Here is a 26,184-nt window from a genome sequence, read left to right as displayed (position 1 = left end):
GATTCGTCTTCGGACCCGTGCCGTATGGCAGCGACTAGGCATTGCCTAGCCGAGGATTGGTCTCCACGGATCTCACAAACTCGCCCCTCGGATGGGTACTTGACCTTTTGGTGCAGAGTGGAAGAGACAGCCCCTAGCGTGTGTAACCAGGGTCTGGCTACAATTGCCGTATAAGGGGAGTAAACATCCACCACAACGAAATCCACCTCCACGATTTCCGAGCCCGTTTGCACTGGCAGTCGTATTTGCCCCTTCGGCATAACCATCCTTCCTTCAAAGCTGAATAAGGAAGAACAATACGGAGTCAAGTCGAGGTACGAGATTCAATCCCTTGAAAAGATCAGGTACATGATCTCCACCGCGCTGCCCTGATCTACCATCACTCTCTTCACATCATACCCCCCAATCCTGAGGGTAACCACCAAGGCGTCGTCATGAGGTTGAATGGTCCCCGCTTTATCCTCGTCCGAAAAGCCTAGAACAAGGGGCACAGCCTGCCTAGGGCTGTTCGGACTCACGTTGGCATCTCCCACCTGTAACCGCGCCACGGACATGACCTTCGATGGCCTGTATCCTGTCCTGCCCGGTGCTGCAAAAATAACATTGATAACGCCCAAGGGGGGTTTTGGAGAATTCCCTTTCTCGGCATCTAACGTTGGCTGTCCTCTTCCGCTGGATCGATGCAAGAGATGCTTCAATCTGCCTTCGCCGACCAGTTGGTCCAGGTGGTCCCATAAGCTTCTGCAGTCTTCCGTCGTATGCCCATGATCTTGGTGGTACTGACAATAGACGTTACGATTGCGTCTGTCCGGATTCCCCACCATTTTGTTCGGCCACCTGAAGAATGGTTCATTCTTTACCTTATCCAAGACTACTTGAACGGGCTCTTTGAATACAGTATTAACTGTCTGGGTATTTGCTGAACCCGAGTGTCCAGCGAAATCTCTCCTCGGCTTATTGTTATTATAGCGGTCCGACCTATAGTCCTTTCTGTCCTGGGTGGTAGTCTTATCCTTACCCCTCTCCTGCTGCCTATCCTCTTCAACCCTCTTATATTTCTCAATGCGATCCATGAGCTGGCGCATGCTAACCACTGGCTTACCAGACAAAGACGTTCTCAGACCATGATCAGTGGGGAGACCCAACTTGAACGTCTCCAAAGCCATGGCGTCGAAGTTACCCTCCATCTCGTTAAACATCTCCCAGTACCTATCCGAGTACGCCTTTAGTGTCTCGCCTTCACGCATGCTTAAGGAGAGAAGAGAAGATAATGGCCTTGGCACTCTCCGGCAGGTGACGAATCGCGAACCAAAGGCTTGAGTAAGCTCTTGGTAAGAATTAATGGAATCGGCCCTCAGGTTATCAAACCATCTCATGGCTACAGGACCCAGGCTGGATGGGAATACCTTGCACATCAGAGCTTCATCCCTGGCATAGACAGCCATCCTCTGATTGAAATGGCTAACGTGCTCCACAGGGTCAGTTTTGCCGTTATAGATAGTGAAGGTTGGCTGGTTGAAACGCCGAGGCATCTCTGCTCCTTCGATCCTACCAGTGAAGGGTGACCTGGAAATCTGACTCAGGGCCCTACTCATGGCATCATTGCCCACCGCTTCACACGATGGTCCTCGAGATCGCTTCTCGCGAGGGCGCTCAGCTTCATACGAGAAGGTCTCACTGATTGGAGTTTGAGAGTTCTGCTCATAGGTAATATCTTGCCCATCGTCCCAGTCATCATCAGGGAGTGTTGCAGTGTGCTTCCTCTTCTCATAGCGTAATTCTCTCTTCAATCTGTCAATCTCTATTTGCATACTGTTTTTCTCTGCATGGGGGACGCGACTTCCATCTTGAGGCCGGGTTCGATCAGTGTGGGTAGTATGCACACTACCTTCACGGTCCTGCCCCCGCTCCAGGTTAAGAAAGGGGTCGATATGTTGGGAGGCCCCAGATTCTGCCGGTTGTTGCCCTTGACCAGCCATGACCAACTGCTGTTACTCTTCCCTTACTCTCAAGCTCTCCCCACAGACGGCGCCAATTGTAGGGTCTCGTTTCTCTACGTAAACCCAAAGACAATTAATTTGTAGAGTATGGGTTGAAGAACTAGAGTGGACAAGGGAGTTTTTCCGCAAAAGATTATCACTTCTTTTCTTATTTCTTGATCAGCTTCGCCCACATTTCATGCCCCGTTTCATACCCTCACCCTCTATTATATAACCACTCTCACTCTCATCCCTACCGTCCACGTGCTCCCCATCCGTGGACGTGCTCAAGTACCTGTCACGTCAGGCAGCTGCTTTTCATCTCTGTGTGAGTGGCGGTAGGTCATGAAACACTGTTCAGGTGTCTTCTCCACATAAATGCGGCCAGAAAAGCTGTTGCAATGCATTGAATACGGTGGCAGCAGCCTTTCCCTCAGATATTTCTTCATCCTTATCGTTTTTGAGTGTGCTTTGAGCTTATCTTGATCAGGTGGGCTCCTCGGACGATCAACCAGGCCTTTCTCCGGCTCAATTAGTCTCCGCTATCATACCAGGGTAAAACTTCCTTCTCGGACAGAAGATGTCCTCCTCGGACTGGAGACATCCTCCTCGGAAAGCAATGACCCTCTGCCCAGAGGATTCCGCTCCAATCTGGACCTTGCATTCTACTCATCCTTCTCTTCGGATGTGAAACAGTTCTCTCGTGGGTGTTCGGCCCGTTAATTTGGGCTTGATCCTTTTATCCCCCACAAAGTAAATTGTCATTTTTTTATAACAATTAAGTAAATTGTCATAAGTTATATCATGTGTGACTTAAATATCTTGGTATTGAGTTGTTCGTTATTTTATAACACATTGCACGTAATTGAAAGAGCAGTCATTTTTGTGAATGACCTTAATGGAAAATATCACCTTTTGTCCAATTTAGCTGCCAAGAAGATGATAAAATAGTCAAATGCTTTTTTCCCCTGTACTCTGTTATAGCAATGTGATAAACCTTAAGAATCAATTTGCACATATATATATATATATGGGTTTGTGAAAGACATGAATAATGGACTTTGGTGAAATGTCCAAATTTCAACATCTGGTATAGAATTAGATTACTATATTATATATATCACCTTCCTTAAGGACAAGTTTGTGTCTTATTTCTTAGCAAACACGAGGTAAATAGATCATATCATTTAACTTAGAACAAGATATACATCAGATACAACATGACAATTTCATCTACTTGCATTTTGTTATTATAAGAACATGATGTATAGTGTAAAGACTAAAAGAATCTTGCAGTTGATAATGGCACAATTTATTATATTTTATTACAAAAATTAATGTTTAAAATTTTCCTAGCCCATTGTTGTAACTATTTAAAAATAAAAATAAATAAATAGATAAATAACTGAATATAATGAAATTATATCTAAGACATGACTATTTTCACATATTTATTTCATGACAGGCAAATCCTGTAATTTTGAAATCCTTCTCCATAACATTTATTTATTTTGTGATTATATTATCTTCTTCAAATGTCTTTACCAAAAAAACAAGAAGAAGGATTATAGAGAAACATAATTTTCACGAGTGCCACTCACTAAAAGACTAGAGGTTGTAAGATTGAATTAATTTTCTTCGAAAAAAGTCAGCCTGTTCAACCTTTCCGTCTTCAAATTCACAACAGTCTTGCACCACCAACAAACAAAAAAAAATAATATTAAAAAATCACAGTTTGGTTATCTTCATCGGTTCGGCTTCTGTCTGGTGGTTAGTGGCCACTGAACTCATCAGGGTTCGGACATGTGTTCACTCTTAAATACGTATCTGCAATCAAATATATCTAATGACATTAGTCATTGGACAGAAGTCATATCCATCGTTTAAAAATAAAATTAGTTATCACCTAAACAAAAAGTAAGCACGTGGCAACCAGACAAAAGATAAATAAAGGAGTAAAAGACCCGACACCAAAGAAAACATGTTCAAAAGTCAAAACTACAATGTTTAAAAAAAAATTGGGAAAATCAATAATTTAATACAAATATCCAAATCCAGTACCTAACCATAGTCCCCACAAGAGCAAAAATAATTTTGATATTGTCAACTAGGCCAATAGTTTTTCTTTTCTTTTTGCTGAGTAACAAGGCCAATAGTTTATTGACACCGTGAGACCGACGCATGTGATGATCACTCATTTTCGTCAGAAAAAAATGGGTCCAAGATGCACCTATTAAGCAAAGTTTTGAAATGAGTCAGGATGTTCTGTCAACTACGTGGATGGCCAAAACAAACCTACGTGGATGGCTTTAATTCTTAGCCAAATTGGGCTCCACATAAATGATGTGATTCTTGATTTTTAAGATATGTAGCTGGTGGCCAAATGTCCCAATCATTTTTATCCCTATTTTTATTATAATAGACAGGTGGCAAACCCAGATAAGATTTACCTGAACGCAATGGATAAAGTTGTTTCTTCTTGAATTATTTCCAGTATGTTCCAATTGCAAATATGTCTTATTGGATATTTGGGTTCATTGAATTATATGAATAATTTTGTTTCTGGTAGTGTATGTATACCTACTAACACTGTATTTAGTGTGCAATTGTGTAGATGAGAGTGAGACAATCAAGCTGGGAGTCTTGGGACCCCACAGAAATAAAAACCAATAATCCGGAAACTTTTTAGCCTTAACCTTATGACTTAATGAGAAAGGCAGAAATAAAAAGATAAATGTACACCATTTATTCTCTTTTTTATATTTTTATTTTGAGAACACACCGTTAAACAAGCGAATTTGCAGTAGGTGTTCTTTTTTCTTTTGTTTTAGAACACTCATTTTTAAATCATAAAATGAAATAAGATATAGTGGAACTATTACTATCCCCGTGTTCTTAGTTTTTTTTTTTTAAAAAAAAATATAAAAAAATATATAAAAACTAATTTAATTGGGAAAAAAAAAAAAAGAAATAAAAGAAGAATAAGAGGAGAACTTTATAAACATAAATCTCAAACACATCCTTGAAGAAGTATATGAGTTTGTTTGTATAAGCTGTTGAAAAATTATGTTTTGAATTTAAAATAAGCATTTGTAAAAAAATTACAAAGAATTGTGATTGTAAAACAGACTCTTTTAAACTCTTACAATATCTAATTAAACAGAATTTATATGACAATACTTTCAATAAGGACAACAGTGATTGTTGCTATTTTGCTAATTAATTTTAGAAAAAAAAATTAAAATCCTATAGCTTGGGAGTGTAACAGATTTATTCATATAGTAATAAATTTTCATATTAAATCAAATTTTCTTCCGTTTGAGTTGAGTTAAAAGCACAAAATGAATTTGCTCTATCATCTAATCTTCTTACTTTTGGACTTCGATGAAGTTAGATGAGGGAGGCCAAGGCCCAAAAGATGCCGACTGAGGAGCTTTTGAAGGGGGCTTAGAACAATCTGGAGGTAGTGCATCAGAGAACTCGTTCAGTGGAACAAATTGTTTTCCTACGCCAATGAGCCTTATGAGAGTAAAGATTGGAGAAGGCCTTTAGATTTGATTAAGTTTTGTTTTCAAGTTTCAACGAGGCCCAAGAGGGCATGGCATCTTAGCTCCTTTATGGGAAATAGAGAGTAAAAATGAGGAAACACATTCTGAAGTTTTGGTACTGCCTCCAAAGATTCTTTTTCACAAGTCCAAGACCATATATATGATGATCATCCAGTATCCTAAACCGTATCCTCCTTTTTTCTTGTGTACACGACCGTCTCTCTTCTCTTAGGAATTTTTTTTTATTTTTATTTTTTCTGAAAATGGAATATTTGATTTCATGGGCTCATGGCTAGGTGTTTTCTGATACACTTTTATTATAATAAAAATAAAACTTGTAAAAAGAAAAAAAAAAAAAATCAAGAACATTTAAAAAATGTATGTCTCATGGCCAGTCCCAAGAGGTAAAGGCAGCAACGCTGCTCCACAAGGCGATGGAATATGAGACCACTCATCTATGGAGGAGCTCCCTAAGGAGGACCATCAACATCAATAAGCATTTTTATGTGACATTAACTTTGGAATTTGCAAACACTCAATAAGTTTGCTCCATTCAAGTAGGGGATTTCTGGTAAAAATCCCCAGTCACATTATGACTTACAATTCACTTTTAAAATAAAGATAAGACTACAACTATATCGTCAATCGGTTCTTTTCCACTTTCACAACTCCAAAGACCATTAAATATTATCATCCAGTATCCTAAACCATATCCTCCTTTTTCTTGTGCGTATGAGTGTGTCTCTCCTCTTAGGAATTTTATTTTTTATTGTCTGAGAATGGAATATTTGAATTCATGGCAAGGTGTTTTCTGATACACTTTTATATAACTCTATTGATTTCATGAATAAGAGTATTCAATATTTTCATGAATAAGAGTATTCAATATTTTGCACTAACTCCAATTCAACAAATAGTCATCTTTCTTTCTTGCATTCTATTTCTAGGCATTATACCATTAAAGCTTTTTACCTTTTCAACTTAATTTTACCAATTCACTTTTTTTCTCCTTTTTTTTTTTTTTTAACATTTTAGACCAGACCCACAACAGATTGATTGGGTGTTCAAAAAAACCATCAGCCAATAAAACTCAAAAACCGTTTGATAACAGTGTTTAATTATTGTTGTTTATTTTTTAGTTTAGTGAAAATTCGTGTTTAAATGCTATAAAAATACGTTAAAAATGTTATTATTGTTTTAATATTCAAAACTGTTATTTAAATAATAATACCAAACAGCCCCTCAATCTTTGTCTGCCGTCTTGAAAATGTAATTGCTGGCACACAATTACTCAAGTTGGAGTAAAAAACAAATAACAATTTCTTAGCCCTCATATACCATATAGAAGAACTTATCACATGAGGTGCTTCTGGAGCCCAATTAAATACTAAGACTTCTACAAAAGCACCATTCAAATCTCCGTTCTTGTGTAACAATCATCAGGCTGCGGCCATTTATTAACGAAATGATTAAATCCTATGTGAACTAGAGAGTACAAGTTCAATGAACAATAAACTAAACTGTTACATGAAGGTAAACATATTTAAAAATCTTAACATATTCATATTTTTAATAAAACATTCTTTTATTGATTGAAGAGATAAAAGCTTGTTGTTTAGAATAAAAGTTTTATGTATATTATATTTTAAAAATAAAACAAAAATATAATAATATGACAAAAATCATAACCCAACGCCCTTTTGCTAAAATTGTAGGTCATCATAGGCTAATATGTCCAAAGAATTGAAAAATCATTTACAGTCCCCTAAATAGGTATTTTGGTTTATGATATCATCATCAACAATGAAAATAAAACTTGTAAAGAAAAAAAAAAAAAAATCAAGAACAAAATGTTGTAATATAATGTATGTCTCATGGCCAGTCCCAAGAGGTAAAGGCAGCAACGCTGCTCCACAAGGCGATGGAATATGAGACCACTCATCAATGGAGGAGCTCCCTAAGGAGGACCATCAACATCAACAAGCATTTTTGTGTGACATTAACTTTGGAATTTGCAAACACTCAATAAGTTTGCTCCATTCAAGTAAGGGATTTCTGGTAAAAATCCCCAGTCACATTATGACTCACAATTCACTTTTCAAACAAAAATAAAACTACAACTTCAATGCTCTACAAATTTTTTTTCATAAGTTAGTGCTCTAAAGTTTTCAAGAAAATATAATGCTTCAAGTAACATATCGCCTCAGAATTGCAGAATAACATCAAGGCCTTAAAAAGCCATTCAGTCCCGAAAGATGGTTATTGGTTAATGATATCATCATTGGCGACATTCAACACCTTTCTCTATAGGATCCTAGAGGTATATAGGCCAAGAGAACATCAATTGAAACTGACTTTCTCAGGCACATCTAAGAGATTAAGCTCACCACACTAGTCAATAACAACACCATAATTCACCACCTACATGGTAATCCACCATGCCTCAAATGAAATTCTGTTCATAGCTGATGCTCAAGAATATATTTAAAAAACCATCGTAGGTTTAGGTAATGTATAATATCACATAAATTTTTTAATAAATTATAGAGTTTGCTACCAATTGACGAATATATAGGCTAAGATACTAAGAATTAACAATATGCTTGATCCAACAAAGTTTACACAAAGAACAAAACTTTAGTTGCCTCAGAGGTAGTGACAATCAGATTTATCAACATTTAACATATATCTGATAATACGTGCAATGAATTGCATCATTGGCAACTAGTACAGAGTTTAAAACAATTACATTAAGCAAAAATATAATATAGATGTGAACATCAGAGAGATTCCCATTAGACATGTCAACAATCTCCAAAGGAGTACTGATGTCCCTGTCTGTTTTATCATCACTTGCTCAAAACATTATGTGGGAAATACATACGATTCAGTTGCAAACCAAATTTTAAATAAAAACAGTTCAATTACATAATTCATGGAGGCAAATGTATGACATTTGTAAATCAATGAAACCCAGTTCACCATTGGTATATAAAAACTCACATAAATGAACACTAATCATAGCAACCATTCTAGAATCTAGAGCAACAAGCATTAAAAAATTTCAAGTTAAAAAATTGATGATGAATAATTTTGTACAGTATTGCATCAGAGAGATTCCCATTAGACTTGTCACCATTCTCCAAAAGGAGTCCTGATGTCCCTGTCTGTTTTATCATCACTTGCAATGCCAACTAATATATCAAAGTAATGTGGTTTTATAGTAAGAGTTTCAAAGACCCATTAGCTAAAGCATATATCATGGAGCCAAATTAAGCAAATGAAAATAAAAATAGACACCCATTTGATAAAAAGTGTCTAAATTTGCAATCACACTGTACAAACTAAGAATCTATAACGAAAAACACAATCTTTACAAGAATATAGAGAATTAGACCCAACTATTTAGAAAAATCAAATTTATGATCTGTTTGGTTGCAGAGAAAATGATAACAATATAGGAAGCCTTTGCCTCAGATCAAATTGATTTCACAGAGATTACTCTCTCGGAGTATATTTAGAACCATCACAGGCACAGACATAGATTTTTACATAGCAAAAATCAATCAGAAATATTGAAAGATTTAGGGTTTGAGAAAACAAACACAATGAAGGAGTGAGAATCCTCTGAAGCCAGAATCCTGAGAGAGAGAGAGGGTCTAGGGTTTGAGGAAAGGGTTTATGGGGTTTATATAGAGTGAGAGAGACAGAACAATTAGGGCAAAATCTGAGAAGAGATCTGGACCGTTGATTTGAACGGTAAGAAAACCAAAAACAAATGATTTATTTGTAGTGATACCCTTATGGTTTATGTGTTTTTCACTAGTGCCCTATGTTCCAGTGGGTTCTGGAATATTCTGGGCCTGTCGGGGATCTTAAGAAACGTAGTATGTACAATATACTATGTTCCTGTCCATCAATTTGGGCCCAAGCTCGTGTCCATTATAAACGGATCAATATAGAAAAATCTCTGTCACTTATGGGCCTTAAGTTAGGGCCTTATTATTTTTTTTTAAGAAGAAGTTATGGCCTTCTTGATGTAACTGTGGGTTTCGCAAACTCAGTTTTGCACAAATAATGTGGATCTTAAATAGCCCAATATGTAAGGTCTTCTATTGTCAATGGGCTTCAGGCCTGTTAACACATCACACCCTTTGTAGAATTTGTGTATGTGGTTCAGTACTTCAATCCCCCTCAACCTGTTTAGGTTTTTTCTTTTTTCTTTTTAATTTTTTAATTTATTTAAGTGCAGGCCTTTGAAGTTCGACTTTAAACTATGCATTGATTTATGAAAGTTTAAAAGGACCAGACTCAATTATGCTTACTGGAACTATATCAAAACAATTATGCCTATTGTAGGGACACAATTTGCGGCCCAAGTCCAAGATGAATGGGATGATAGCCTAGTGAGTCCAGTACAATAAATTTGTAGAGTATTGGTTAAAGAACTAGGCCCTAGTAAATTTAATAACAGCTAGTATGGGTTCAGAAGATGATTAAACAAGAATAGGATACATAGGGTTGAATAAATTCACTGTCCGAGAAGACGATTCTGGGTATAAATCAATATAACTATTTACAAATACAACCTTGATTGCTACAGTGTTTCTTTTCTATTTTTCTTCCCCTCCCCTTTCTCATGGAAGGTCTCTCACATTATATAGTTCCTTTCCTACCATCTTGATCCTACATTTGTTAATCATCTAAGCCTTCACTTGAGTGCATGTCCCATCAGACATCCTCTTTGGCTTTCTATGAGTTATGGTAGCTAAGATTGCACTGTTCAGGAGTCTTCTCTACATAAATGCGGTCAGAAAAGCAGCTGCAGTATATTTAATGCGGTGGTAGCAGCTTTTCCTTTAGATATTTTTGAGTTCTTATCGCTATGACACGTATATGAGACTCATCCTCATCATGGAAACCTCCTGGAAGGTCACCTAGACTGCTGAAATACAAATTTAATTAGTTATTCATCGTATCCGAGAAGGAGTTCTTCCTTGGACTTTAGTCTTCTGTTCCTTCTTTATGTGACTCTAAGCACGGGGCCCCTCTTAAGTACCTACCCCTCCTCAGACACGCCCATGTCCCTAGATAAGGCCCAAGGCCCACTAGACAAATTTGGGCTTTTATCCCTACACCTATAGTTATAAGTTAATTATAAACACTATGTCGATAAAATTCAAATACTATGATCTTTATTTGCAAAATTGTACTATATATTAGATCAAATAGCTAGTAACCAATGCATTAAGAAAAAAAAAAAACATATGATACACATTTATTTAATAAGTATTAATAAATAATAAAGAGTCGATTAGAGAATTTGTAAAAATGAACCTTTGTTTTCTCCTTTCTTGCCATGTGGACTGACATCTTTTGCTAACACTTCAACAACAATTGTCATTAGTTGCTAGGTGTTATTTGAATTTTCATAATTGTTCATATTTATTCCTTTTGTCTCCTTATTCCTATGTTTAAATTGAGCTTTGTTTGATTCTTAAACATTGTTAGGTTCTAAATGTTTAGTATATTGGCAAACCGTGTACATAAAAAATTGTCTAGCTATAGATCATAGTGTCTATAGATCATGTTAGACATTGCACAAAGTGCTGGAAGTTAGAATTTAAGAACATACAAGCTACAGGTTCAAGAATTCACAATTTGCTAGGCTCGAACAATCGAGCCTAATCTTTGACTGATTGAGATGCCAATAGCCCATCAAACATTTAGCGTTTCAATCCATATTCACTAGGTATATAAATAAAATCTTAAAGCATGTTTTTCAAGTCTTGAAAAGCTACTCTTTTGAGATTTGAGAGGTTTTATGCCTTCTACTCTTTCAAGTATCTACCATAGATCATTCTTATACCATAAGTACTGGTGGAATCAAGTTGCAACCCAAGCTTCAGATATCAACCATACTAAAGAGCAAAGTGTGAGCTAGAGGTCCATGTTGAAGTAGGTCCATATTAAAGAAGTTTGAGGGTTTCAGCGCTAGGTTTGATAATCATAGTTAAGTTTACTACGAATTAAATATTCTTGACTGTAAAATTCTATTTGATAGTGGATTGTTTTATTATTATTTAGTTTATATATGAACAATCTATTCTTCTTCATAAAAAAAAGGGGCATGTACCAAGATTCCTATGGAGTGTTTAAATGTAAGATAAAATTTAACAAAAAAAGTTGTATATTTTAAAACAATGAACATATAAAATTGTAAGGTCTTAAATACTTGTGGCATGTCTATCAAACGTCAAATATTTTTTTATTTTATATATATTATGGATTTATCTAACATGTTCCTTATAGTAGAGTTTCAACTACTTTCAAGTTCAATGTTTTCTTAATCTTTATCTAGAGAAGCTTTACCAAGATATAGAAAGAAAGGCTTCAAAAATTGAAGTTTTGTTGAAGCCTGATTATGATTTGTTTTGATCAAACTCCATTGAGCTTTATTAGTCCAATAAGAGTTCTCTTATCATTGCTTTAAGATATTTTGTCCTTATATACAATACAGGGGTTCTGAGTTCTGACCCTTGTATCCTAAATTAATGACCGTTTGCCATCTTCTTAATTAGCTCTTAGAAGAACAACTCTTTCACGCCTCTTTGTTAGACCGTGTATATGCACATGGAGGCAAGGATGGCTGCCTCAAGATTTGGACTTTCATGAAACCTTGTTTAACATTGCCACCATGTCCATGTCTTAATCTTGAAGAAGTCCAAGTACTTTAACGTAAACTTTAGAACAAAAACTAATGAATATTCTGGTCTCTCTCATCACCTTTTTTCATCAGTAATCTTTGTAACTCTCTCAATGGATGATTATGAATTCAGTAAAAGGCTTATAATTTCAATTCAAATTTGATATATACAAGAAAATAGCCCTTCTTTACTCTACGGAAAGAAAAAAGAAAAAAAAGAAAAAAGAAAAAAAGACTTGAGAACAGTGAGAGATCCTCTATAAGCACGCATCTTTAAATTGCCAAATATTCGTATGAGCTCTATAATGAAAAACAAAAATGAAAAGTGATGGAGAATAGATATGAGCTATCGTCCAATGTGCTCGTCTAGTTAATGGCATCGTCCATATAGTAATTTGTGTCTAACACTTGGTAATTTTTAGTTACATTCATCAACCTTGGAATTTATCACACAAGTTCACTAGCTACTTCAGAACGTGAGAGTAAATTTCTAAATCATTTTTACCTTACAATATTGTGTATTGATTATTCGATCTCTTTCAGATCAAAACCTACTAGAAGTGGTAAACATTATACTGTATCATCAAATTTTAAAACAAACAGCCTTTTCCAGATCCAATGGACCGTTTGAAACTAAAAGTGATTATAAAGATATAAAAAAACTGTTTAAAATTTTAAATTAAGCGCCGCAGCCTCTATACTTGACCTTAGTTATATTTATATGACATTTGCATTGCTGAAATGACCCATTCCAAACTAATCCAGTATGCCATGCATCTAAGAACAAAGTACAAAGAAAGTAGCATAAGATTAAGTTATGTAATAATGAAAAAGGGATTGATATACTTAAAGCTCGCATCCATGTTTTTAGGTTTTTCTTGTCCACTTTTTAACCCCCAACCAAAGTAGAGAGAAAATGGGGCATTGACATTGAATTGATTGAAACCCTTTTCCTTATTTTTCTCTTAACTTTAACTTTACTTTGGAGAAAATGATAGGTCATACTACCACTCTTAGACCAAAAAGAAAGAAAAAATTCCACCCATGTATAAGCTTTTGTGATTGGTAGATGAATCAATATTCAACAATGTTGGTAAAGCTATAGTTTGATCTCCGCACAGAAGATAGAACCAAATTCTCATAGAGCCACAAACTTTATGTTTTAGGGTATATCCGCTAGCTCATGCAGCCAACCATGCGTTTGTTTTTGTGATCAGTTTCCAAAGTTTCGGATCTACTTTAATCTAAAGCCTTCATTTCTTCTATCACAACTTTCTTCCACTTAGGTAAGATTGATTTGAGGGCTTCTTCACTCGATTGGGGGATCTTGGTACCACAAAAAAAATTAAATACTCAGTACTATTCAATTCAATAATCTCATGCTCTCCATTTTGATTTAGGAAATGGGCACACACACACACACGTAAAAAGTAAAAAAAAAAAAAGGTTTGTGGCACCACATTTGCTACCATCTATATACATCCTTAATTTTGCCACGAAGATTAATTAATATATATATATATATATATATTTGCTGCGAGCAATTTAATAATTTTATGTTAATTTACACAGCTCTGTGTTTTTGTTTACAACAAAAAATTAAGGAAAATTGCAACTTTCACTTGGTTTTCTTAAAGTTTAAAAGTTTTAATTTAGTCATTTAAATTTAAAATTTTGAGAATATTTCGTGTACATTTTTTTATCCATTTTTTTTTCTTCCATTCATTCAATGCTTGTTTTAATTTCTTTTTTCTCTTAAAATATTATGAGGTTAGTTCTATTTTCAGTCCATTAAATGTGGGGCACCTCAAAATTTTTTTAGTAAATGTTGATGCCCACTTTGGCAGAGCGGCCCAATAGCAGGAAGAAGCTCAACAATATGGGAGGAAAAGAGTTAATAAATTGAGAAGAAAATTATTAAGCTCGAATGACATGAATAATGGATCATAGGCCTAGAAAATAATAAATAGGCCTTAAAGAAAGCAAGCGGGCCTAAAGGAGCCTAGAGAAAAAAAGTAGTAAACCCATGGGCATTATATGAAATGGAAAGCAAATAGGAATGGGTCAAAGAGGCCCGAAGTAATGAATTAAGTGAGTAAGGGGTTGATGGAAAGCCCATGAACCATAAAAGTAAGGATATGGTAATTTGGGCTGAGAAAACCCAATAGATTCTCATGGGAGTAAAATGGGCCGAGGATGCCCAAGAAAAGGAAATGAACCGAAGATTCCCAAGGAAAAGAAATGGGCCGAGGATGCCTAAAAGGATGAGATGGGCCAAGGAAGCCCAGAAGCAATGGAATGGGTCAAGGAAGCCCAAAATAGTATAAACACTAGCCCAATGGTAATACTGGGCCACGAGAATTAAGCAAAGGGAAAGTATACAGTAGGCCCAAAAGGAGCCCAGTAAGCACGGGTCATATAATAGCACAGCAAGAATGACAGAATGGCATGGCAAAAGTGCTAGCAAACCTACGAAAGGGGCAAATGATGGATTGGAGAAGGAATAAGCCACAATCAAGCAAGACCCAGCCTAGGAAGGAAGTAAGACATAAAGAACGAAGGCTCAGGGGAAATTCATGCCATAAGAGGTCAAGAATGAGCAGTAGAATGTACAAACAAGCTTTCAAGTCATAGCAAACACATGAGCAGCAGACAAGCCATGGACACACATGGAAGTAGAGCACGCACAAGGATCAGGCACTATTAACCTGTACCCAGCCAATACAGGAAGTGGTGGACCATGGGTTAGAGATAAGAAAGGGTATGGTCTGGGGTTGGGGGGGGGGGGGAGGGGAGAGCCTATTTTGGGGGTTTTTGCTTAAACTCTTTTGAGAGAAATATCCTGTTAGGATGACATACCATCCAAAAGAGGAAAAGATGAGTTGAAATTACTAGGTGCATGTCATGAGAGATAGTGAGAGAGAATGTCCACTCTTATTCAGATGGGAATGCCACGGTGAGCAAGCAAACAAAATAAGACTCCTTGTCTGGTAATGGGATGTGGCATAGCTAGCACAGGTAAGTGGTAGTGGCTGAGTAGCTGACAGTCTAGTGGATGGTCTGGAAGGACACCCACACCCAAACAAAAGCAGTTAAGGGGTAAAACAGCTAAAACCCTTCACGACAGGCAATATAAAAGGGCCCTTTGCTGTGTATAGGAAACAAGGAGAAGAAGAGGAACAACAAGAACAGAACAGCAGGAGAGAAAAGTAAGAGTGAACATAACAACCCCACAAGGGAATAAGAAAAAGAGAGAAAAGGGAGAAGAAAACTTAGAAAGAAAAATGAAGGAGTTAGAAAGAAACAACAGAGAGTAGGCAAAAATGTGATAGCAGGCATGCACCAGTAGGCTAATCCCTTCTCTCCCTCTAAAAGCCTACCATCTATTAAGGATTAAGGAATTTGAGCATAAACCATTTAGGTCCATTCTCTCAAAGTGGGTAATTTTCATGGCAGGATTTTCCTGTAAGGTTACCCACATTGAAGAAGTGGTTCCCTTCTTGGACTTAACTCCGCAAGACAATCAAGCGTGGCAGACTAACCATTTCTTTTTTCATTTTATTGATTAAGCATTGGTGTTATTTCTCTCTTATTATTATCATCTTATTTATATTGCATTTATATTGCTACCTTGCTTTACCTTCTATTTCATTCAATACCTTCTGATTTTCAGCTGACAGTAAGCATACTTTCTTTTATTGTTGTTATATTATATCTGTTTGTCATACCCCTTTTGTAACAGTTTCCTTTGTTGTGGGTATTGGAACAGTAGGTGAAGATAATGATCAACATTCAAATCAGCCTTATCAAGATAACAAGCTACACCATACTAAGAGATAATAGGGATAGAAACTTAATCTAAAGTCAAATACATGTACTCTATCTGATACTCTATCTGATTTAGTCAAATTCTTATCTACTCAAGTTATGTATATCTAATGTACTATATATATTAACAATAGTAACAGAGGAAAGTCATTTGGCCAAAAGTATTCTATTACTTTATTGTTTTATATTCTGTTGCTTTATTGTTTTATGGTATCAGAACTTTAAAAGACCCACAACATGGCAGAATCAACATCATCCACCTCAACCACTACCTTACCAACTAGACCAAACACAAACCCATTCACCTCAATCACTACTTCAGCAAACACATCAAACACCTTACCTTCATTCATCAATCCTCACAACATTGTCACTGTCAAACTCAACCGTGATAACTTTTTACTTTAGAAGGCACAGATCATTCCATATATGCGTGGTCAGAGAGTCTTCGGCTTCATTGATGGTACAATCACACCACCACCACAAGTGATTCCCAATCTTGACACGACATCAACCATTGATTCAATCGGAAATCCAAAATTTCTTACCTAGGTTCAACAAGACCAACTTATAATGAGCACTTTGCTGTCCTCATTGACTGAAGGAGTTTTCACTCAGGTTGTGGGCTACACCACCTCACGTGATCTCTGGATGGCTCTAGAATGAATGTTCACTTCGCAATCTAGAGCCCGAATCATGCAGATCTACTATCAGCTTGCTATGGCAAAGAAAGGTGGATCCTTGATCTCCGATGACTTTCAAAAGTTCAAGGGTTTAGCCAATACCCTTGCCGCTGCTAGACAACCTCTCAACAATTTTGAAATCATTTCATATCTCTTTGCAAGTTTGGGTCTTAAGTATGACCTCTTTGTTATGTCTGTCACCACTCGCGTCGATCCTCTTTCCATTGACGAGCTCTATGGTCATCTCCTTGCACATGAGAACTGCCTTGAGTAGCACCATAATGTCATTGCAAAAGCTTTCCCTTCGGTAAATCTAGCTTCAAAATCCCAGCCAAGTCGCGGCCTTTGTTCACGAGGGTCACCTCGTTCAACTAGTGGAGGAAACAACTCTGCCTCTTCTTGTGGGCATCGTGATCGTGGACGTGGTGGTCGTACCACATCTTATCCCTTCACTGGGCCTCATCCTTCTAGGCCTTCCTCTGGAACAATTAGGCCCACATGTCAAGTGTGCAACAAAATGGGTCACACAGCCCTCCAATGCTATAACTGGTTCAATCATGCCTATCATGGTGAAAGCTCAAGCTCCCAACTTGCTACCTTTATTGCTGGTTCCCCATCTTTTGCTGACTATAATTGGTACCCAGACACTGGAGAAACCAATCACCTCACCTCAGACTTAAGCAATCTCAACCTCCAATCTGAGGAGTATGTTGGTACTGATCAAATTCACGTTGGTAATGGAGGAGGTTTGGCCATCACCCACATTCGTTCCTTTTCCCGTCCTTCCTTTTCTAAATAATTTCTTTTACAAAATGTTCTGCACGTTCCTCACATCACAAAAAATTTAATTTCAATTAGTCAATTCACCAAAGATAATAATTGTTTTCTTGAATTTCATCCAAACTTTTTTTGTATTAAGGATCGAGCTTCGGGACGCATCCTCCATCGTGGGTTGAGTAAAGTTGGACTCTACTCCTTTTTCCCATCTTCTTCCAAACATCATCAATGTGCTACTTTTGTTGGAGAACGTGCATCCCTCACTACTTGGCATGGTCGCCTTAGACACCTTGCCTTCTGCACTGTTCGTCAAATTCTTTCAAAGTTTTAGCTTCCCTTTGTTGCAAATAAAACATTTGATGTATGCTTTGCTTGTCAACAGGGCAAAAGTCACTAGTTTTCTTTTACTACTACCAATTATAGGTCTAGGTTTCCTTTGGATTTATTGTTTGCTGATGAATGGGGTCCTTCCCCTATTGCTTCAATAAATGGTGCATGTTATTATGATAGTTTTGTTGATGATTTTAGTCGTTATGCATGACTCTTTCCCATTTCTTCTAAATTTGATGTGTTTCGCATATTTTCACAATTTCATATCCATGTTGAACGATTTTTTGAAAGGAAAATTAAGGCTATTCAAATTGATTGGGGTGGTAAGTTTCAAAAATTAAATCATTTACTTGCAAAATTGGGCATTTCTCATAGAATCTCTTGCCCTCACACTCATCAACAAAATGGATCAGTGGAAAGGAAATATCGTCATGTTGTTGAAACAAGTCTCACATTACTAAGTCATTCATCACTACTTCATTATTTTTGGGTTGATGCATTTGAAACAGCATGTTATTTGATAAATCGTTTACCTATACTTGTTTTGAACAACAAATCTCCCTTTGAACTCCTATTCCAAAGGACTCTTGATTACTCATTTTTGAAAATTTTTGGGTGTGCTTGTTGGCCACTTCAATGGCCTTACAATCGTAACAAAATTCAATTTCGTTCTGCCTAATGCATTTTTGTAGGCTATAACTCTTCTCATCATGGGTACAAATGCTATCATCTCCCATCTGGCAAAATCTATGTTTCTTGTAATGTGGTCTTTGATGAAAATTTATTTCCATATGCTACTAACTCTGTTCCTGCTGCTTCCTCACAATCATCTCCATAGGTTGCATATCTCCCTTCCTCTCTGCCTTCCATCCTTGGGTCCTCACCTACTCCACAGTCAACTGCTACTTCATCGGTATCAAGATCTCCTCCTACACCACCCAGTTCAAGTACTTCACCTACTACACAACAATTGCCTCTTGCTGACTCCAATCCACAGGCTCCACCTGCACCACCACAAAATATTCATCCCATGCAAACACGATCCAAATCCAACATCCTCAAACCCAAGCACCCTTCAGATGGTACTGTTCGATATCCTTTACCTCAAGCTTTACTTACCTCTTCCTCACCCACAAATACTGAACCCACATCCTTCACTGCTGCTTCCAAGCAAGTAGAATAGCGTAAAGCCATGATTGTTGAATTTAATGCTCTCCTTTGCAATGGCACCTGGAATCTAGTTGCTCCTTCTCCCACTATGAATATTGTGGGCTGCATGTGGGTATTTCACATCAAAAGAAATGCTGATGGCACAATTGACAGGTATAAAGCTTGCCTAATCGCCAAAGGTTTTCACCAACAACCTAGGGTTGACTTCGGTGAAACTTACAGTCCTGTGGTGAAGCCTACTATAATTCGCATTGTTCTTTCTATAGCTATCTCTTTTTGGTGGACTATATGCCAACTTGATGTTCAAAATGCATTTCTTCATGGCTTCTTCTCTGAAGATGTCTACATGGCTCAACCATCTGGCTTCATACATCCATCTTATCCCTATCAGAATGCACTTTATGGCTTGAAACAGGCCCTTAGAGCATGGTTTTCCCGTCTCAGTAATAAGCTTTTTAAGATGGGCTTCATGGGTTCTAAGTCTGACTCTTCTCTCTTCATTTACAAATCTACCAACATCATCATCTATGTTCTGGTTTATGTTGATGACATCATTGTTATTGGCTCTGATTCACATTGCCATCCATCGTCTTATCAATTGCCTTCAATTGCATTTTGCAATAAGGATTTGGGACCATTACATTTCTTTTTGGGCATTGAAGCTGTCCTTGTTCCAAATGGTCTCTTCCTTACACAACGTAGATATATCATGGATCTCTTGAGTCGCACAAAGATGACCTATGCCAAGCCTATCTCCTCTCCTATGTCCTCTGCTCATGCTCTCTCTGCCTTTCATGGTGATTCATTGCCCGATCCTACTGAGTATCGGAGTATAGTGGGTGCTTTGCAATATCTCTCTTTGACCAGACCTGACATTTCCTTTGCAGTTAATAAGGTTTGTTAGTTTATGCATTGTCCCACCAATATCCATTGGCAGGCTGTTAAGCGTATACTATGCTACCTCAAGCACACCATTTCTCATGGTCTCCTTCTCACAAAGAGCACATCATCCTTGCTAGAAGCCTACTCTGATGCTGATTGGGCTGGCTGCCCTGATGACAGAAAATCAACCGATGGTTACTGTGCATTTCTTGGCTCCAATCTTATCTCATGGAGCTCTCGCAAATAGCCAACTGTGTCACGCTCAAGTACAGAATCAGAATATCACTCCTTGGCCACCATTACTGCTGAACTTCTATGGTTTCAATCTCTCTTACGGGAACTTGGCTTCTTCCTTCCTCGCCCACCTGTTCTTTGGTGTGACAACATTGGAGCCATCTACTTCACTACCAATCCTGCCTTTCATGCCCGTACAAAACACATCGAAATTGACTTTCACTTTGTTCGAGACCGTGTTGCTACTCGATGTCTTGTTGTATAGTATCGCTCCACTAAGGATCAAGTTGCTGACATCTTCACCAAACCATTGACTTCTCATCGCTTTGAGCTTCTCCGTGACAAACTCAACGTTCACTCCACTTTGTTTCGTTTGCGGGGGCGTATTGGAACAGTAGGTGAAGATAATGATCAACATTCAAATCAGCATTATCAAGATAACAAGCTACACCACACTGAGAGATAATAGGGATAGAAACTCAATTCAAAGTGAAATACTTGTACTCTATCTGATACTTTATTTGATCTAGTCAAATTCTTATCTACTCAAGTCTATATCTAATGTACTATATATATTAACAACAGCAACAAAGGAAAGTCATTCGACCAAAAGCATTCTATTACTTTATTGTTTTATATACTATTTCTTTATTGCTTTAGTGGGCACATCACCAAAGTTTTAGTAAAGGGTCCTCAGTTTGCGCACAAGCCGGTTTGGGGTGTGTTGTAGCCAAACTAGTCCTAACTCTCCTACTCAGAACCTTTGAGCCTTAGTGTGGTAGGAGGCAACCTAGCCCACAGTTGCAAAAAGGCCCACCACAGTATATATGAATAGACAATCAGTGGAAAGACGTTTTAAAATTTTAAGAGAACAATAAAAAATTTTAAATTGAAGACCAAAAGAATAATTTATCACAAAATTAAAAAGAAAATTTACTTCATCGTACTTTCGTACTATTTAATTTTATTTATTTTTGTTGGAGAATCATATTCATATGTTCTTTAACATGGGTGGCTATAAATATGAAAATTTCATTTTAATTGAAATTCCAAAAAGTAATTAAACTTTTGTTTTCATATTCAAATTTACCGCTACTCACAATATAGGGCAGACATTGAAGCTTGGGGGGCAATAGCTTTACCGCAAAATTAATTCAAAATTATACAACTTGCTACAGTAATGTTTTTTAAGTAAGACATTATTGTAATTAAATTGTAAATTTTTTTACAACTAACATGCCGGATAATGCCCATTTTTTTGGGGTTTGATGCTAAAATATAGGATATTTCCAAATACTAGTACCCTAAATGTGAGGCACCTCAATCCTTTTTAGTATATATGAATAGACAATCAGTGGAAAGACTAAGTTATAAATTTTAAAATTTTAATTAAGAGACCAATCAAATATTTTAAATTTGAAGACCAAAAGAATAATATATCCCAAAAATACAAAATATAACTTCATTGTACACACTATTTGTTCATTAACTTTTTTATTTTTTTTATTTGGAGCTGGAATCATATTCATATGTTCTTTAACTTGGGTAGCTATAATAAATATGAAACTCTTCATCATCATAATTCAAATTCCAAAAAGTAATCAAACTTTTGTGTTCATATTCAAATTTATCAGTACTCACATACAGGGCAGAGAAGACATATTGAAGCTTGGGGGAATTACCCCAAATTTCTTGAAAATTTTAAACTGTATATTTAAGGACAAGTTATCTATTGCACATATATCATAACCTTATATATAATATCTAACTATAAACAATATTTTTTCTAATTTAGATTTATCATACCGTGCATGACTTTCCAATGGAGTTAAAGTTTATAACGTGCTTTTGCGCGTTAAAATTTCATTCTTTCCTTTATGAGCGTGTTAATTTCTATATTAAAAAAAATGATTTATCATGGCTCCACCACCGCCATGCTCACATACTCACATCAATTCATTACCATTGGCAAGATTTCGCTCTCTAGTATATCCTAGCTACAAATATCAGAAAAATGACTAATTAAATAAATAGATTCTTATATTGCCGATCATTTTAATTTTATCACACCATGCACTGTCAGCTATCTAAGCCCACCGATTTAAAAAAAAAAAAAAAAACTCACAAAATATGGAGGAATATTCGGAAATGAAACTCTCAGAGTAAAAAATTAAAAGGGTGTAATTTACAGGTTGGTTTGCAGTTGTCCGTATTATCTTGATGCATGGTTGGGTCTGATCAGGTTTAATTTGGTTTTTATTGGTTTGAGGAAAGAGGAATCCGTGAGGGAAAAGGGAATTCAACGGAGGAAAAAGAAACAACGCGGAAATGAGTTTTCGAGAACCGCGTGAGAAAGCAGCCCTACGTAAATAGAGCAGTTATACGTGTGCGATCTCATAACCCACCTCACGTTGCTTTCATTATGCTAAGCTAAATGCACGCCAGAACCCCCAACTCCAGCCACATTTCAATGTCTCTTTTTTTGTTTTTTCATATAATAATATATAATGTTATATTTTCAAAACCGGAAAAGTTTTGCGGTACGGAATAAAAATGCCTACAAAAGATAAAGTTAGTTTCATACCATTAACAAATAGTGAACTTTTTTTTTTTTTTTTTTTAATTTGGTTTTTATTGGTTTGAGGAAAGAGGAATCCGTGAGGGAAAAGGGAATTCAACGGAGGAAAAAGAAACAACGCGGAAATGAGTTTTCGAGAACCGCGTGAGAAAGCAGCCCTACGTAAATAGAGCAGTTATACGTGTGCGATCTCATAACCCACCTCACGTTGCTTTCATTATGCTAAGCTAAATGCACGCCAGAACCCCCAACTCCAGCCACATTTCAATGTCTCTTTTTTTGTTTTTTCATATAATAATATATAATGTTATATTTTCAAAACCGGAAAAGTTTTGCGGTACGGAATAAAAATGCCTACAAAAGATAAAGTTAGTTTCATACCATTAACAAATAGTGAACTTTTTTTTTTTTTTTTCTCATAATGTGTAATACACCCTTCCAATTCATCATTAGACACAAAGTTAATTTCTAGCTATGATTATTAAAAAAATAATAATAAGAATAAAACATATGGACACACCCATAAAATCATAACATATTTTTTGGTGAGAGTTAGCTTCAATGCATTGGAGTTGATATGATGTGAACATATGAACACATGTCTATTTCCGTTTTGTGTTGAATTTAATGCATTGGAGTATTGAAATTACCTATGTCCATTTTATATTATATTTTAACGTGATCATGGTATAGAGCTGGAGATGATAAGAAGAATTCACTATCTCAAATTCACTGCACAACCTATGCCATCGTTATGCGTGCTTTTATTTTATATTAAGTACTTTAATAGGTGAATAGAAGACTAGTTGCAGAAACCTGCATGTTTAGTTTCTTTCTTAACGTGGTGATTGCAGGTGAATATATATATATATATATGTATGTATGTATATGTATCTAGTGCATGCATGCTCTTACATATATTAATAATTTTTTGTTTAATATTATTTTTACTATTACAGGTTTACAATTGCACACATTGAACTGGATGGTAAACCAATGAATAAAAAATGGAAAATTATGGTCACACTTATATATATATATAGACATATTGTTTACACTTTGCACTGAGTCTTCAATTTTTCATTAAAAAAAAAAGTCTTCATTTTTTTTTCTTCTCAAAAAAAAAAAAAAATTCATCATATTTTTCACAGCATGTTATTCTTAATTGAGCACCATTAATTGATTTTAGAAAGATTACAAAAAAGTAATTAGATGAATTTGAACATTTAATTTTGAATGATTTACACTTTTTACCGTTTATTTTAGAATTTTTTTTTTAAAAGTTTTATTATTTCATGTTTAAAAGTATTCATTTTCGTTCCCCATGAGATTTATTTTCCTTGATTTAGTTGGATTCCCCGATTGTTTGGGTTTAAGTATTGGGATGGTGAGTCTTGGTAGGATTGCACTCTTATAATTTTATGCCCAATTTGGTGGTGGCTGTGAGACTATTTGAGGCATGTTGGTGGTATTGATGGTGGAGGTTTTTTTTTTTTTTTTTTTAAGTAAAAATAAACAAAAGTATTTTTTTTTTGGGAGAAAAGAAATAAACAAAAGTCAGTCGGTCAATGAAGTGGAAATGTTTTAATAATGATGTCAATTTCAAACTTAAGTAGTCACATGAGTGATTTGATTGAGCAAAATTTATGGGGTTTGATGAAAAGACTATTTTGAAAACGGTTTCAAACATAAAATTAAAAAAAAAAAATCAAACATAAAATATCAAAATGAAAATATTATAAACTTAAATGATTTTAAGTATAATTTGGTCTCTACTTTCATTTTACTGTTGGTAAATTTTTATTGTAAAAGTTCACATTTATCTTAATAGCATCTGTTAATTGGACTCATTTTTATTTTTAAGAATTATCTCGATCATTTTCTTTTAGAGGGTAAAATATGAAAAGATGTTAATGGGGTTGGAATTGGATAACATAAAAGAAAGAAGAAGCTGGAAAGAAATTGGTGAAGTAAGCCGGGGCAAAGACTCTTTGAAAAACAATGAAAAGAAATTAATATACTAATAAGAGAAAGATAAGAAAGTTGGCTGTGGAAGTGATGAACTATGAACTATGCAGAAAAAAACACACTAAGTCCACTATACTTGTTTCTTAGATTATAACGAGTTCACACTTGAGATCTAAACGTTTGCAAGAAAAGGTTTAAGGTTTTAGCTCTAGAAGAGAACCAAAACCAATTGGCAATAAATGAATTGTAATAATGAGATTGAACTGTTTTAGTCCTTCCAGTGTAACAGCCTGTGTTTATCATACATCATCTACCACATCTGACATCATCCATGTGCATGGCCATAGATCTCTCTCTCTCTCTCTCTTTCTTAGAAGAAGAAGAGGTGTGTTCAACTAAACAGGTGTGATATTGAATGAGAAGGCCTTGGAATTAATTTCTATAGCATGATAAATTGGTCAAAATTGCTATTAAATTTGTTCACAAATTGAAAATAACATGAGGGATTCAGAAAAATTGGTCGGTTCCAACGTGTACTTGAACCTTATACTTAGATATGGAGATTTAGTAGTGCCGGTGCAGCACGTTTGTAACATTTTGAATGTTTGGAACACTAATAAAATAAGGAATTCCGTGAACATGGTTGTAGCAGCAATTTCAATCTAATGGAATTTTGGTATTAAATGCTCAATCTTTAATTATGAAACATAAAGGAAAACAAGTTGAAGTGTGAATTAAGATTGATCCAATTGAAATTCCAACTTTTTGTAGTAGGAAAGATATATTGTTAGCTAAAGCTTTCTTCTTTTACTGTACTGCTATTTTAGATTACTATGTTGGACACGTTGTTTAGAGAACAATTTTTGCTATCTAGGTACTTTTGGTATTCCATTTTTCACTGGGATTTCTGAATATGGTTTTAACTGCATTAAATGGTGAAGGAAGATTCCTTGCACTTGAAGACCTAGAAAGCATGCAAAATTGACCATACTTCTGAGTCCATCTAAGAGGCTTTGTCATGGATACTATAACCATAAGACTTTCACACAAGCTCGCACCTGTAAAGAAGTGCAATTTTGTCCAATATATCATCACTTTTCCATTGAAATTCAATACAAAACGAATGCCCTATACAAAACAACAACCCCATTAGCTGGCATATGTAAAGCATAGAAATTCAAGAGAAAAAATAAAAGAATTATAATAATAGCAAATAGTTCTTGGTAAAAAGCGCGGAATCTGGTGCATGTACTGGAAGTACTGTACAGTTGAAAGTACTATCAAGTATCAAAGAGCAAGACCACATTGGGATTTAAGGTATACCTTAGTTGAATCTTTAAGATCTCAATGACTTTTGCTCAGCAAAAACACACAGGAAAGTTGAAAAGTACGTGGTTTTACGAAAAGGGTCTTTGTTTTCCACAGAGAAAAAACCAATTGCACTTGGCGGTTTAAGGTCCCCACACCTCAATTAGTGTCAGTTTATGTTATGACGTTGCAT

The 26,184-nt window shown here is 35.9% G+C and overlaps 1 protein-coding gene and 6 non-coding genes across 7 annotated transcripts; 1 reads left to right on the top strand and 6 right to left on the bottom strand.

The window, feature by feature from the left end:
- Positions 1–323: 323 nt before the first annotated feature.
- On the bottom strand, positions 324–1,979 carry LOC136065039 (uncharacterized). Its single transcript, XM_065767691.1, has one exon. It carries the CDS (start codon positions 1,977–1,979, stop codon positions 324–326), a length of 1,656 nt encoding a protein of 551 aa, XP_065623763.1.
- Positions 1,980–7,725: 5,746 nt separating this feature from the next.
- LOC112006314 (small nucleolar RNA SNORD96 family) lies at positions 7,726–7,815 on the bottom strand. The gene has a single exon (XR_002882323.1). It is a non-coding gene; the product is annotated as a small nucleolar RNA SNORD96 family (small nucleolar RNA).
- A 354-nt stretch (positions 7,816–8,169) lies between these two features.
- LOC112006315 (small nucleolar RNA snoR122) lies at positions 8,170–8,250 on the bottom strand. The gene has a single exon (XR_002882324.1). It is a non-coding gene; the product is annotated as a small nucleolar RNA snoR122 (small nucleolar RNA).
- Positions 8,251–8,301: 51 nt separating this feature from the next.
- LOC112006319 (small nucleolar RNA R44/J54/Z268 family) lies at positions 8,302–8,387 on the bottom strand. Its single transcript, XR_002882328.1, has one exon. It is a non-coding gene; the product is annotated as a small nucleolar RNA R44/J54/Z268 family (small nucleolar RNA).
- A 242-nt stretch (positions 8,388–8,629) lies between these two features.
- On the bottom strand, positions 8,630–8,716 carry LOC112006318 (small nucleolar RNA R44/J54/Z268 family). The gene has a single exon (XR_002882327.1). It is a non-coding gene; the product is annotated as a small nucleolar RNA R44/J54/Z268 family (small nucleolar RNA).
- A 276-nt stretch (positions 8,717–8,992) lies between these two features.
- Positions 8,993–9,066, bottom strand: LOC112006317 (small nucleolar RNA Z267). Its single transcript, XR_002882326.1, has one exon. It is a non-coding gene; the product is annotated as a small nucleolar RNA Z267 (small nucleolar RNA).
- Positions 9,067–16,865: 7,799 nt separating this feature from the next.
- Positions 16,866–17,004, top strand: LOC112006316 (small nucleolar RNA Z247). The gene has a single exon (XR_002882325.1). It is a non-coding gene; the product is annotated as a small nucleolar RNA Z247 (small nucleolar RNA).
- The last annotated feature ends 9,180 nt before the right edge of the window (positions 17,005–26,184 follow it).

This window comes from Quercus suber, unplaced genomic scaffold (genome assembly GCF_002906115.3).
Source record: "Quercus suber isolate HL8 unplaced genomic scaffold, Cork oak 2.0 scaffold_835, whole genome shotgun sequence".
NCBI lineage: Eukaryota > Viridiplantae > Streptophyta > Magnoliopsida > Fagales > Fagaceae > Quercus > Quercus suber.
This window is presented reverse-complemented; position numbering and strand designations above follow the sequence as displayed.